Source organism: Chironomus tepperi, unplaced genomic scaffold, assembly GCF_022539635.2.
Source record: "Chironomus tepperi strain 1889 unplaced genomic scaffold, CSIRO-AGI_Ctep_v1 contig_448, whole genome shotgun sequence".
NCBI lineage: Eukaryota > Metazoa > Arthropoda > Insecta > Diptera > Chironomidae > Chironomus > Chironomus tepperi.
Window position 1 is genome coordinate 42589 of NW_027226570.1, and position 14883 is coordinate 57471.

The window sequence follows — 14883 nt, forward strand, 5'->3', positions numbered from 1 at the left end:
AAGTCAACAAAATTGCGTTGCAAAATAAATAAAAAGCTTTTTATTCAATGTAATCATCATCAATTTAGCACAATAATTTGAATTTTTTACCTTGCCAAAATCATTCTATGACGCATTTAAACATCACCATTTTAGTCATGTCTTTCATCAAATGTACAAACTTTTCTTTCTCTAGGTCGACATCATGTTGACTTAAATTAAATTCTTTTAAGTAATCAAAGTACTCTAACTTGTTCACATAATCATAAGAGTCGACTATGTTTAGTACACACTTATCTGAAATATTTGTTGATGAATCGTCGTCAATGTCCATTTCCTTCATTCCAGCTACCATTTGATCTTTGATTTTAATGACCAAACTGTTATACAATTCTTCGCAGTCAATTGATGATGTATCAAGGTTTTTCGGGTTAACATCAAGCTTATATTTGGTGGCGTCGATTAGTTCATTCTCAATTATGTGCTTGCGTACACAATAATCATCTTCATCACTTAATTCTTCATCTTCTTGAGATTCTTCAGTCATTATTGAATCAAAAATAGCACCAAATTGGTCTGAAAAATGGCAATCGATTATTGCATCTCCTGACAGCTCAACTAACTTCTGCATTGCTTTAGTCATTTCCTCTATTCTTTCACTATCCGAAACTTTATCATTCTCTTCACTTAATATTTGAGATTTAAAAGTATAATCAACAAAATTTAGTTCCTTGAGTCTATCCACAATACATTCAGTGCTTCCTTTTAATTCTTCCTTCGCATCCAATGTCTTTTTAACCTCAAGTAGCGTTAGCATTTCTGTAGATTTTATGAAATTTGAACAGGAACTAGTAATCTCTTCAGCTGGTCCATATTTCTCACTAATCAGTTCCTTATTTCTTAAGTAGTTTTTTATGCACAATCTTCCATCAATTGGTGCACAGTCTAAGATTGAAACTAATGAAATAGTTACAAGAAAAATAGCAACGACTGAAAGCATTTTCATCTATCCTCAATTCCCTTCCAACAAACTAAATCGACTAAAGTTGGAAATTTAATGATTGTTCTATTTATTTTAAAGCTTTAAATGGTTGATAATCAAACAAAAAAAGTTCGGCGGGAATCATTAGAGAATATAATGATAGCAATCGCCCGTTACAACTTTTTTTCTTCTTTTTATAGCTGCCTATATTAAACGAGTGCTTCTGTATAAAAATAAATAAATGCTCTTTCCTAAAATTGATAATGCAAATACCTAAATCTAAATGTTAGCAGATCATCTGTTTAATTTATCTATTTTCCGTATTAAATTAAATATGTGATTAACTATAATTAAAAAAAGCTCTAGCATATGAAGAGCATGCTGATTGCAATAAGCTCACTTTGCTAGTATAATTGAAAATGTTCTGAGCATGTTCTTTGTCTGCTGCGGGAGATTGAAAACAATAGTCATTTTATATTCAAAATAATAATGCTGTCCTTGTTAAGAATATTCTTGAGATTCTGGACCTATAACCTTTGTTGAGGAGATTAAACAATAATACTCATTCAAGTATTATTAAAGAACTTTATTACGGATTTAAGCAAGGATGATGTTTATTGTTTGAAATTTAATAACAGACTAAAATATTTTTATGACGGGGTCAACAACCATAAAAGGGGAAAACAACAAATTACTGTTGCAAATACAATTTGAATATTAAATGACAATTGACATATTCTGAACGTCGAAAATAAGACTTTTGTTTACAAAAATGCAATCCCCTTGCGTTTATTTACTACTCCTCAATTTATTACGGATTCGTGATTGATAGTTCGAAAAGAAAATGTATAAAAATAATGTCAATCAAGCTTCCGAGTTTATTTGGTAGTTTAAAGTGAAATGTGCACAATAAGAAGTATTATTTTCTTTGTAATTTTAAGTATTTCAGTGTTCCGGAGTGTAAATGGTAAAACAATTCTTTGTGATGGAAAAAACTGTGACGCCGTTTTTCACGATTTTTTGGTATATGAATCATTAAAAAAATAGTGTAATTAAGTAAATTAATCAGTGCTATTCATAAATTTTAGATAAAGTATAACATTACTTGTAATGATACAGAAAGAGCTCAATTCAGGAAACAATTCCTTACTAACTTTAGGGAAGTTAGGAAATTCAATGCTGAAAAAGGAAATACCTTTACAAAAGGAATCAACAAATTTTCACATCTTCCATACCAGAGTGTAATCGATATAACTCTTGGATTAGTTTCTTTTGTAAAACCGGTAATGGGTACCATTACTACAAGTTCTGTTAACATCACGTGTTCAGTTAGCTCAATTGATTGGCGAACTAAAGGTGCTGTAACTCCTGTGTAGGTTCCTTTTTACCTTAAGTATCATTTGAAAGTGGTGTTCATATTTGAAAATAGGTCGAGGAACATGTGACAATCTAAGCTTTTAAAATTCTTTATAGAAAAGACCAAGGGAATTGTGGAAGCTGCTTTGCATTTGCAGCAGTTGCTGCCATAGAAAGTCAAATATTGATAAATTACAAGAAAAATATTTCATTGTCTGAACAATATGCAATGGAATGTATTTATGACTTTTGGAAAATAGCTAGTGACTCGTGTTATGGCGGACTCCCTAATTATGTAAGCATGTGCTCAAAGTCACGACTTTATAATAATAAATTGATTTTTTTTCTAGGTCTATTACCTTTCATATATTAACCAAGGACTTCCAACCTCGAGTAGTGTTCCCTATCTTGGATATGATCCTGGAAATTGTTATCCAAATGTTACACTTGTAAAAGAAGCAGCAATCACCAGCTATCGTACTTTATCTGGTTATTCAGAATCCGCAATAGCTTGCATGCTTGCTACAAACGGACCTATGTCTGTAGCAATATTTGTAAATGAGTCACTAATTCAATATAGCAGTGGAATCTATAATGATGTAGTTAGTTGTGGCACAAACATTTCTCCAAATCATGCTGTTCTTTTAGGTTTGTTTCTGAATTGTCCTTTTGAAGTACCTAATTTATTTGCATATTAATTTCAATTTCTAGTTGGATTTGGAGTCGATCCAATCACAAATTTGAGCTATTTTATATTGAAAAATTCATGGGGTATAATCCATATTTCCTTTAAATATTTAAATTTTTAATGAAATTCTGATTCTAGGGACTGATTGGGGCGAAGGTGGATACTTCCGAATGAGAAAAGGAGTCAACCTTTGTAATATTAATTCTCTTCCGCAGCAACCGTATTTTTAAATCGATATTTTAGATTTGAAATGTGTCAAAAACTCTACCAAAGCAATAAAAAGCTCATAATGTAAATATCATGTCTAATAAATCGTGTTTGCAGTCATTGGAGCTATAGAGCTTCCATTTATTAAAGAAGAAAAGTTTTAATTCAATGATTCCGAAATTGTTGTTTCATCCTCATCTGTTCCATCGTTCTTTTGGATCTCATAAGTTCCTCCTTTTTGAATTGTAAATGTTGCTGGTCCTTGGGATACAGTATAAGTCTTTGATCGTTTTGAGCTTGTCTGTATTGTAAATGTATTATCTCCAGTAGGTTGATTAGATTCTTGGACTTTTAAGACTTCACTTGCCTCATGTTGATTTGCTAACGGTGCCAAAAATACTTCATCTAATCTTTTGATTATGTCAGAATAAACACCGATTTGCTTCGATTCAAATGACTTTTGCAATATCATTTCTTGTGATCCTAATTTAATATTCTCGCTTAATTCTTTCCTAATAGATTCAAAGTTAAAAATAACAACACCACCGGGATTTCCACCGTATATTGCGCAAGCTAAGAAAAAATCTTTTGGATGATAATCAATTGTGCTAATAAATCCTCTGTCCCCAAGAGAACAGTTTACAGCTAAAATATTCTTGTTATTTTCGGATGCAACAATGTTCCCATTAATCATTTTATAATGTCGAATATTTGGTCCATTTGTAGAATAAATTTGAGTTCCGCATGGGGAAATTTTAATTCGTCCTTGAGTCTCTAATTTTGCATTAAATTCATGAAATTTTTGGATCAATGAGCCTGTTGCAATTCCAAGTACATATATTGTATTTGATGAATCAGCATTTTTAGCATCTTGAAGACGAAAATAAATTTTGTTACCGCGTGGATTTATTTCTATACTTTGAATTATTTGTCCACGAATTTCATCAAAAATGAAATGTCGATTAAGATGATATTCATGGGCTTCATTTAGGGTCCATTCAATTATGTCACCCATTGAACTTGATGAATAAAAGGCATCAGCACTTCTGGTTTTAACTGACGTGATAAATGTATATGGACTAGTTTTTGGATGTTTTACTTCTTGACATAGCTCAAAGGTCTCCATTCCTTGTCGATTCCTCCAAATTCTTATAATATTATCACGACAAGCTGTCACAACAGAAATCATATCTGGATCATCAGATTTTAAAAATTTTGATGCATATACAAATGCTGGATGCGGAAGTATTGAATATGTATAAGAATCTTCTAATAATTTCCAAACAATTGCTGTAAAATCAGCTGATGCAGTTACAAGATATTGCTGATTATTTGATCTTTGTTTTTTCCAGTCCATATCATGAATTATGTCCGAATGTTCAAGCATCATGAAAATTTCAGTCATTTCCGGAAATTTGTAAATGTGAAGAATATGTCCATTAATTGATACTTCCGAAAATGCAAGGTAATTTCCATCATGACTGAATTGGATGTTTAAAGATCCTTTATCTTGCAACGGTATTTTTTTGAATATTTGATTCGGCACCTTACAGGTTTGTCCTGGAATTTTCCTCCAATACTGTTGCTCATTAGCACATAAAACCTGAATTCGATTGACTTTGACGTCTTCCTTACTTCCATCGTCATTTTCATTAGAATTTAAATTTATATCTTTAAGATAAACATTCAGCACAGATGACAACTTTTTCCTTGGCATTTGCCACTGCTCATAAATTGATATATCGTTACTCAATATCTTTTCTTTTCTAAATTTGATCGGAAAGCATGAATGTCTTGTGACTTGATATTCAAAAAATTGAAGTTTTAACTTTTTATCAATATTTGCATTAGTTTGCGTAAATAGCTTCATAAACGCCCAACACACTGGAATATTCTCATTGTTAATGACTTCAAAAAATATTAGAACATTGTTGTATATCTCGCGAAGTCTTTTTAAATCAAAATTCGCTTTGACCTTTTCATTCCACTGACAAATGAAATTGCTGCAAAAAATTAATAAATTATTAAGTATAAGAACTGCTAAAAACCGAATATCTTATAAAATCGCGTGTAGAATGGGGTTCATTTACTTATTAAGTAACAAGTTATCAAGTTGATATTCTTTGCTTTATAGGCAAACGTATATGCCCTCTTCCCATTGGTGTCTCTTCCCACAGTAAACATAATAAGTAAATGACTCCATTCTTTATGAAAACATAAATTAACTTACTTAAAATCGTTATTATAAGTAGCATTTTTTGTCCACATCAAATCTCCAATTTGTTTGCCATTATCCACATTATAGAATGAAATTTTAATCCTCAATCCTTTTATTTCGCGTCGGTATTTCATCGGACTTGTACTTTTGATGTATATTGCTAGGCAGAAACAAAAAAAAATTAATTGAATATAAAAATTCCATTAAATCAGTGGTAGGCAACCTTTTTGGTGCCACAGCACAACTTTGTGGTAGGTCACGATCAAAACGCCAAAACTGCAAACGATATGCGGCGGAAAAGAATTTGGCGCCAAACTAATGTGTGGGCACACAGGTTACCCTCCACTGATATCGATAGCCAATTCAAAACAATGAACTTACCAACAGCCTTGTCAGATGATGTTATTTCCATTTTGGTCGTCTCTTTTTTGCTTTCTTCTGTATTTGATGTTGGAGTTTGATCTTCACTTACTTTTTTAGACTTTATTTGACTAATATTTTTAGATTTATGATTCTTTGACTTCTTTTGTGGCTGAATAATTTCGTCAGTCACACTTTCGGAGCTTGATGATGTAAAGCTTGTTGTCATACTCGTTGTTATTGAATCCCTCTTTTTGCTTAAATTATTTTTCTTCTTTTCATGACGACTTTTTGGCTTTTTCTTTAATGCAGGAGATTCATCTGCATTTTGAGACAAGTTTTTAATGGATTCTAACTCTTCATCATGCTTCACATCATTTGTAGCGACAACTTCAGTCTCTTTTGCATCATTTGAAGTCTCTTCCGCCCATTTACCATGCTTTATTACGAAAAAAGTTTCATTAATATCATCTGGCATCTTTTCAGCCTCATGAAATACTCTGATGCTACTTGTTGGCTCCTTCTTCTTCTTCTCGTTGATGCTGATCACTGTATTGTGTTTTGAACTGCTTTTAGAATTCTTCTTGCTTTCAGATGAGTATGATTCATTTTCAGAGTTTATGGATTGCAATTGAATTATTTCATTCTCATTATTCTTCTCAATTTTGTCAAGTGTATTGATTCGACGGGTGGCTGGAGTTGGAGCTTGTGGTGAAATTGGAGATTGTGATATATTTCTTCGAGCAGGAACTGGTGGAGAACTTGGTTTATTGTTTGATATTTCTGGATTTGCTTTCATTTCATGAGCAGATGAAGATTTTTTGTTATCTTCTTTTGGGTGATTTTTGACTTTTGGTGTATCCAACTCGACCATTTCTGTCAACTCACTTTCCAAATTATCCAGAAGATTATCCATTGACTCATGTGAATACATCTTATTTATTAATTATTTTTAAATTGCTTGAAAATAATATTGGCTTACTATGTTTTTGAAAAACAAAACTGTTTAATAATAAGTTGTTGCCATGGATACCTAACAACAAACTTAATAACAAAACAATATGTTCATGCCTGTTCATACGTACAAAAAAATTCAAAGGTGCTTGGTTAAAAAATCAACAAAAAAATTAATTAATTTGTTCTTTTATTAAGAAAGATCGCGAACATACTAGGTATTTGGGGTTTAAATTAATAAAATTATAGTTTTGGGTACATATTGAAAAGCTCTAGTCAAAGCACAAAATCATCCTGAATGGATAGCTTGACGTAATGTCAGGATATAAACAAGACCTAAGGTCGACTAAAAATTTAATAGAATGTTCCAGAGAATATGTCATTAGTCAACCGTATGTAAAGTTATTACCTAGACATGTCAAGTTGTCCATTCGGACACTTAATGCTTTCCTTAGTTATGAACTTATTTAATACAATTGACATTCAGTTATGATTGATTCCTGTATCCGTAGAATTGCATGATTCGAGACATATTAATGAAATACACAAAATATAATAATTAAAACAACTTGTTTGTCTCGAACCTTAATATCAAATTTTATGATTGCAGCAATATAATCCCGAGCGACACAAATGAAGAAGGGTCCGCCACTTTTAATGCTACGCTGATCTCTTACTTACTTACTTTGCTGGCCGTACAGATCAACTGTGATCCATGGCTTCCCTCAGATGTCGCCTATAACTAGTCATTTCGCAAGCTTCCGCATGCTTATTACCAATACCAATTGCAATGCTGTCTCAAGTGGTATGGTGTCCATAAGGCTGTGAAAATGGCATCTTCCATTTGGTGTTGATAAAAGAGATTTAGCGGAGCATTCTTTATTTGTGTCGCTCGGAAACATTACTTAAAGCTAATTAGCCATTCTTTTGATTTATCCTGATACTTGTATTTAGAAGGTCATTATGGTAACAAATTTTTTGTTTGCAAATTCTTTGCTCCCACTGTTATTTTTAATTTGAACTACCTAGATGAACATCGTTCCAATTACGATTTCTACAATTGGTAGAGCAAAACGAGATTATTGAAAAATCCATTGCAATTTAACTGAATTTAACTTTGAGTATAATAAACGGATGGGTTAAGAAATCAATATTATGTTAAATTGCATTAGAGCTGTTCACATTAGTATTCCATTTTTTAATTAATAAAAATCCATAACCTATCAACAGTAAAAACAAAGAGATTAGGTACTATTATGTATTTCATTAATATGTATATAATTTCGACAATGTTCAACATACATGACCTCTAATTATGGAGGTATTACACGCATGGCCAATGAATACTGAAGTTTTTTTTTTGCTTTACACCATTTAATTGTCCTAACTACATCTTTTTAATGTTTCGACCAATCTTGAACTTTACCTTGAAAACCGATGCTTTTAAAGCAAATCGTCTAATGATGCCAGCTACCTAAAAATATTCTTTGAAAATTGCGAAGATATATAAATTTACTTTTATAATTTAACCGATTTTATGTACACAAAAATATTTCTTTTTCATGATAATCACAGTTAAAGTTTGATTAGCTAATTAAAGCGTTTGACCGCAGTGTTAGAAATTTCCTTGAATTTTTGCAAAAAATTTGCTTCATTTTTGTGCTATAATTGGTAGTAACGCATGTTCATGGCCATATCCGAGAATAAATTTTAATAGATCTTATGCCTCTACGCATTTTTGCTTATGGTTTTTAAAAAATCATTAAGCTCTCTGAAGTCCACTTGGGTACCTTCACTTATTATATAACCCCAAAAACGACTTTGTGATTAAATTGTCACAATAACTCAGAACAGATACTCTTCCCTTTAACGCAGTGTTGTTTTAACAGTGTACTACGATAAACAACAATGACTTAAAGTGTTACGGAATAAGTGAATGAACTCTTAAATAAAATATTTTTGTATTTCTTCCATTTTATTTGACGTCATATATTGAACATCCAAACAATTGGTATAACACTTCAAGTAAAGCAGTGATGGGTAATCTCTTATTTTTCGCGGCACACTTTGGTTATAAGCCTCGAATAAAACCACACACGGCGTACTGTTCTAGCATAACCAAAATTATTTAACTAGTGTGTCGCGGCACACAGTTTGTCCACCACTGTACTAGAGGCTTCTTTTCAGCTGTCAGTACCAAAAAAGTTTCAAGCTATCATAATTTCGAAAAAAAGAATCTTTTTTGTTTTGCTGAATATTTGAAAGACATGATGGGAATTTTGAAACATCGGCGGGATATCCAACGATTCAGCATCGATGTGGACAATAAGAATTATTATTATTGGTTGTTGTAATATTCTTTAATTCGCTATTCAATTGGATTTTCCATAATCACCTGTTTTGCTAATTTCGCAATACTAAAATTTGATTCGAGTGCCTATTTCTTTTTGAATGTACCAACATACAAGAATGTAATCAGCAGATATAAACAATTGGGAATTCTTCCTTTGTTTTGTTTTACGACCTTTAGCACTGGATAAGCCTTTAATTTATATGTCAATAAAGTTTATAAAAAACCTTTTTTTTTTGCAATATCCTTTAAACTTTAAAAGGTTAATTCGTCCCGAAAAACACTTTTGACATGAATCTGACATTTGGCAAAAAAAGAAGTTATTGTTCTTACCATTTTCAAAATCTATCCAGATTGTTCTTATGAAGGCACTTTAGCTAATTAATTTTTAATATCCAGAGCTGCGCTATCACGATTCGTGGCTAATAATTGTTTATTGAGTGCGCTAGACAAAGACAAGAGTCCCGAATCCATGATCACAAGGCCAGCACTGATCGAATACAAAGCTAAAAGTGTTTACGATGAAAAGTTTTTTGTGTCCCTCCTAAAATGTCATATTATTAATATTACCACCTAATGATTCCATCATCAACAAACATGAAGTTAGAATATAAAAAGTCAATTCTTAAGAATGGCGTGCATTCTTTAATTAAAGATCCTTATACTAGCTTGTTGCTTGCATGTATGATTAAGGACATCGATGGTCAATATAATCATGCAAATCAAAGTTAATTAAATAATAAATTGACTATACTTAATGTATTTTTGATGAAGTTGATAGATTGGATGGAGTAAAAATGTGTCAAAAACACATCGTATCCTGTATTCGCTGTCCGAAAACTGCTAATGAATAAAAAATGCTTTTATATATTTAATTGATTACAATTAAAGAGTCAAATGCGGCATATAATATTAAAGTGTGGCGTGAGGGTGCCAACAACATTTATTTCGGCGCAGATATAAAGAAATCACTGAACTTTAACTTTAAATCTTGTTTTTCAATATTTTTAAAAATAATTAATATTAATCGCCCAACAAATCATTCATTGCAAATCTTTTTTCAACAATTTTAGTTTATTAATTAAAAACTATTTTTCCTAAAGTTTAATTCACTAATTGCTTTATAATCTCCAATTCAATATTCTTTTGTATCCAGAAAGTATACATTGACAAAATTACGATTCTTCTTAGTGAATCTTAGATTCAAGATTTACCACTAATTCAGGGACGTAACCAGTAATTTTTTTAAAAACGCTAACATTAAGTTTACAAATTAAAAAACGCTACAATAATAACAATTTGCCAATTCTCGGAGAGCCCGTACCCCCAATGCCCCCTCCCTATGGCTTCACAGATTGATAATGACCTTTAATAATTCTTATAAGAACTTTTATTTAATTATTCCTATGAGCGTGGACATTTTTATTTAAATTTTAATATCATGCACCTTTGGCATCTAATCTGGATATTCCAGCATTTTATCAAACTTTTTTGTGAGAATAACAATGCACAATTTATTATTAATTATCTCATAAGATTCTATAAGTCAAGCTTTCTGAACTTTCAATATAGTCTCAATAGAAACACTTCACGGGATAAATAGCATTTTACCCGTCATCTTCGACAGGATAGAACTCTTGTAATACACTAGTAAGCAAGGAGCTTGCTCTCAGGAGCAGAGCAAAATTGAGAGTTATGCTAACGAGCATGTTCATCTAGTATTTTTAAGGTGAAAAAGCAATCAAGAACATGCTCTTTGACTGTTGAGTATTTATAATTTATGTCATTTGTTATTCAGTCATTCATTAAAATACACCAGACTCTGTTTTTTAAAAACCCTGAATTGATGAATTTGTAAAATCTAAAATTAAGCATCATCAAAACTAATTGTTACATTTACTAAAATTACAATCAATGCCAAAACGCTTATAAATTTGATCGGAAGAAAAACACTCTTTCCTGGCATCGTTTATTTTAAAAATTTCATGGCATTTGCTAGGTTTCATGATACTACAAATTACTTTTTACAAAATAATAAGCTATTTCGTTACTTAAATCGATTTAATTATTTTTGAGGCCGGCGTAACTCTGGCATGATGCCGGATTAAAATCGAATATGGCACCAAGTCATAGTCAAGTAGGCCTAGAGTCGAATTTTTTATTGATCATCCGATTTGTGCTATTTCAGATAATGTCAAATGTTTGTTAGAACTGGTTAAAGATGAAATAATGTTTCCTGCATCACAAGTTCAATAAACTTCGATGTTAAACAGAAAGTATTAAATATTCAAATAAAATCAGTAAAAAAGAAAATTTGCTTTAAAGGCGATAGAACTTTACTTTCGTCCAATGACATTATGGTGTCTGAAATGGCGGTGGTTGAGAACTATAAAAGTGGCAAGAAGTTTTTTGAAAGAACAATGATTAGCCTTTTAAATCCTTCTATGATTTATTGATATCTAAAATGTGAACGTTACCATTGTATGGATTACTTAATATCAGAATGACGCAAAATGTGTCAGGTGAAATACGAAACTTCTTAAATAATTAAAAACTCACGAAATTGATTTCCTTGTTACGACAAAACTCCTGTTACTTTTTTATTGACCTTCTTAATTAATAAAATTTCAATAAAAGTGTAAATTAGTTCAAGACTCTGATATTCCAAAAGTATTGTACAATACTCTTATTTCATATGGAAGCATAGTAAATATTGTAAAATACTCATAATCCATATGGAAACATTGTAAGTATATTGTACAATACTTTAGAGTGTCTTAACCTTGAATACGTTAATTATATTACTTAATTTCTTTTAAAATTGATTACAGAAATTTTCGTCGACTTTCCCGATCAAAATTGGTTAGAAAACTAAATGTAAACAAAGGGTATGCAACTTTCAAAATTTGAAAATTCGTTAATTTTTAAAATTTGAAAGTTCGTTAAATTCAATTTTAAACTAAATTCATAAAGACATTTCAATAAATCTGTTTTAAATAATTCAGAATATGATAATTTGGATGAAAAATGACATATTATGCAGTGACAAAATGGGAAATTAAGTCTGCAATAAAAAGTTCTCGCTGATATATGCATAAAATTTTTAAACCTTGTTATTTTAATAAAAAAAAAACTGTTTGACATTTTTTAAAAGCATTTCTTCTGCATATGAACAGCAGCACGAGTGATATTGAAAACTTGAATAAATATTTTTAATATCTTTGTATGCAAAGATGTTGGTGGAATCAAAAAAATAGCTGATCATACAGTCAATCACGAAAAATTTAACAGGTATCATATGAGACTGATAAAATATATATTGAATCAAAGTCACAGAAGAGGCCATGATTATGTAACAGAACTGATCTTACGTGCATTTAATCTACTTTCAATTTACCTGTGCGATGATGATGTTGTTGTAAAAGGAATGTTGAGTTTGCCCTCGAAAAAGGGAAATGTATTTTTGTGTGAATCTTTAAACAGGTTTAATTAAGTATTATTGACCAAGTACAATAACATATGTATTAATACATGAAGAAATTAATCGAATAAATTATTAGATTTCTTAACAAAATAATTAATTTTGATGTTGTAAAGCTGGAAGTACGCGTTTGTTTGTTCGGAATCAATTTCGTTGCATGATAACTACATCAGCTCAAAGCCTCGAGCGACGCAAATGTAGAAGACTCCGCCAAATCTCTTAGTTAACATCAAATAGTAGTCGTCTCAGTGTGGCGTCCAAATGGCTGCCATAAAGGCGGCTTCTATTTATTGTTAATAAAAGAGCTCATAAGCTCCATAGCGAAGCCTTCTTCATTTGTGTCACTTAACTATGTTTTCATTACAAAGTACAAGATGATAATTAAAGTATATCTCAACAAGGAAATAATTTTGAATAAAATATTGTCAATAATTTGAAAAACAAATAAGAAGATACTTAAGGTAGTTCTTGTTCCCTTACTCGCGTCTTATTAATTTACTCAGCTTCATCTTTTGATTTTAATCAAGAGCATTTTTTTACAAGCTTACTGTAAGAAGTATTTTATGAGCAGCTTCTCACAGCAAACACACGCATGTAATTCACACATGTGTACGTGTAGAGTTTTAATTGACTTTTCATATTCACACGACCAGATACATAGTCGAATTTTCAATTATTTAGAAAGCTTTATTACAATACTTGAACTTTAAATCATAAACTTTGTTCTATAAAGTTAACATTTAAATTAAAAATTAAATAACAATGACTCAAATTAAAAATCAAACGAGTTTCTTAGCTTGAGTAAAAGCACATTTATTTAGAAGCTCAAATACGTAAAGGCGGAACAGAAAATAAAGTGCTAGTGGTCTGTCACTCAGCATAAATGTCAGCAATGTAATTGGAATGTGACAATTTCTGTAAATGTTTCATAAATTTATGCATTCGTCATGTAATTTTAAGAACTGTATATTAAAACAATAATAAAACGAGCATGCTTTTCATTTCTTTCCAAAAATGAAATTTAAAAGTCAAGACTAATTTTGTTTTTCTATTTTCACTTCTTCCGGAAAAATATTAGTTAACAATTATTTTATTTAAACCTTATACTGCTTTCCCGAGCTACATAAATGAAGAAGGATTTATGACAAATTTTTAAAGGCTTTAAATAACTCTTTAATTTAGTCGACTTGAATTTTGTGTTTATAAAAGAAGTTTAGTGAAGCCATTAAACTTCATACAATTTAAACAGTTGGCATCAAATTCTGTAATGCGCATAGACTCAGACATTATTTTTGCGAGAGCTATTAATTTAAAATTTATTTTTAGCAATGTGTTTTCATATCCAGATAGCTGTTTAAATACTATTTTTTAAAAATAGTAAGTACTTGGTTTTTAAAAAAAATATTTTGATAAATGTCAGGCGTTACCCAAATTCTATCAGAAAAGACAGTTCCCGAGTAGAACAGGATGTGATACATAAACCTGCTCTATTATTAGCAGGTTATAAACTTGACATTCAATTGGAGGTTCCACAAAAATTACTAGTTATAACTAGACATAGTCGATTTATTCATATAATAATCAAATTAATTTATTCTTATTTTTCTCACTTATTTTTTGGTGGATGTCAACTCAACAGGAATAAATTCCTCAATAAATTATACAGCTGCGATAACTTTTATTGAATCTTTGACAATTATTCAAAATAAATTAAGTGTTTGCACAAATTCGATTAATTAGTTTAAATTAATCAAAATACGTTGTCCACAGCCCACAGTCCAAGGTCCCCAGTCCACAGTCCACAGTAAGTTAGTATGACATTTGCTTTAATCTCGTTAATGTTATTAATTTTATTCTAAAAAAAAAGACTGTCATTCAAACTTGCACAGATCAAATGTGATCCATGGCCTTTCTTAGTCTTAAACTTGATCTATTGCTGGCTACTAATTGCTAATGTCATTTGCTTAAATTTGGCTAATGTTATTAATTCTGTTCTACAAAAAAAACTGTCACTCAAAATTGCACAGATCAATTGTGATCCATGACTTCCCTTATTTGCGTCTTAAGCTTGCTCTATCACTGGCAACCGCTTGTCAACTATCGGTGCGGAATGCATTAACATCTGTTTCGACAGAATCAAAATTTTATCTGAATGTTGTTATTCTAAATACTTCTGGTAATAAATTATACTTACATACTTAATTGATGCCTACAATAAAATCGAAAAATGGATTTTGAACATTTTTAATGCAAGAGGTCATTCACTCATTTATTTTGCAAGAGTTCAAGGATATTCAAAGGAGAAATA

The 14883-nt window shown here is 30.8% G+C and overlaps 2 protein-coding genes across 10 annotated transcripts; one reads left to right on the forward strand and one right to left on the reverse strand.

Moving 5' to 3' along the window:
- Positions 1-12: 12 nt before the first annotated feature.
- LOC139098583 (jouberin-like) lies at positions 13-10137 on the reverse strand. Of its 8 annotated transcripts, none has more exons than XR_011545212.1 (4): positions 5812-9404; positions 5443-5590; positions 2197-5215; positions 13-2140 (listed from the first exon to the last, which is right to left on the reverse strand). XR_011545212.1 is itself a non-coding variant. In XM_070650812.1 (4 exons), exons 2-4 carry the CDS (start codon positions 6662-6664, stop codon positions 3373-3375), a joined length of 2844 nt encoding a protein of 947 aa, XP_070506913.1. In that variant the 5' UTR covers positions 6665-6677; positions 9428-10137; the 3' UTR covers positions 13-3372. The 8 variants fall into 8 exon arrangements, 7 of the variants coding, with proteins under 7 accessions (XP_070506913.1, XP_070506912.1, XP_070506911.1 ...); XM_070650812.1 differs by adding an exon at positions 9428-10137 and having other exon boundaries at positions 13-5215; positions 5812-6677; XM_070650811.1 differs by adding an exon at positions 9428-10137 and having other exon boundaries at positions 13-5215; positions 5812-6771.
- On the forward strand, positions 1809-3353 carry LOC139098586 (cathepsin L-like proteinase). Of its 2 annotated transcripts, XM_070650815.1 has the most exons (6): positions 1809-1984; positions 2050-2333; positions 2435-2612; positions 2668-2965; positions 3029-3088; positions 3144-3353. In XM_070650815.1, exons 1-6 carry the CDS (start codon positions 1862-1864, stop codon positions 3233-3235), a joined length of 1035 nt encoding a protein of 344 aa, XP_070506916.1. In that variant the 5' UTR covers positions 1809-1861; the 3' UTR covers positions 3236-3353. The 2 variants fall into 2 exon arrangements, with proteins under 2 accessions (XP_070506916.1, XP_070506917.1); XM_070650816.1 differs by having other exon boundaries at positions 1809-2333.
- Positions 10138-14883: the final 4746 nt, after the last annotated feature.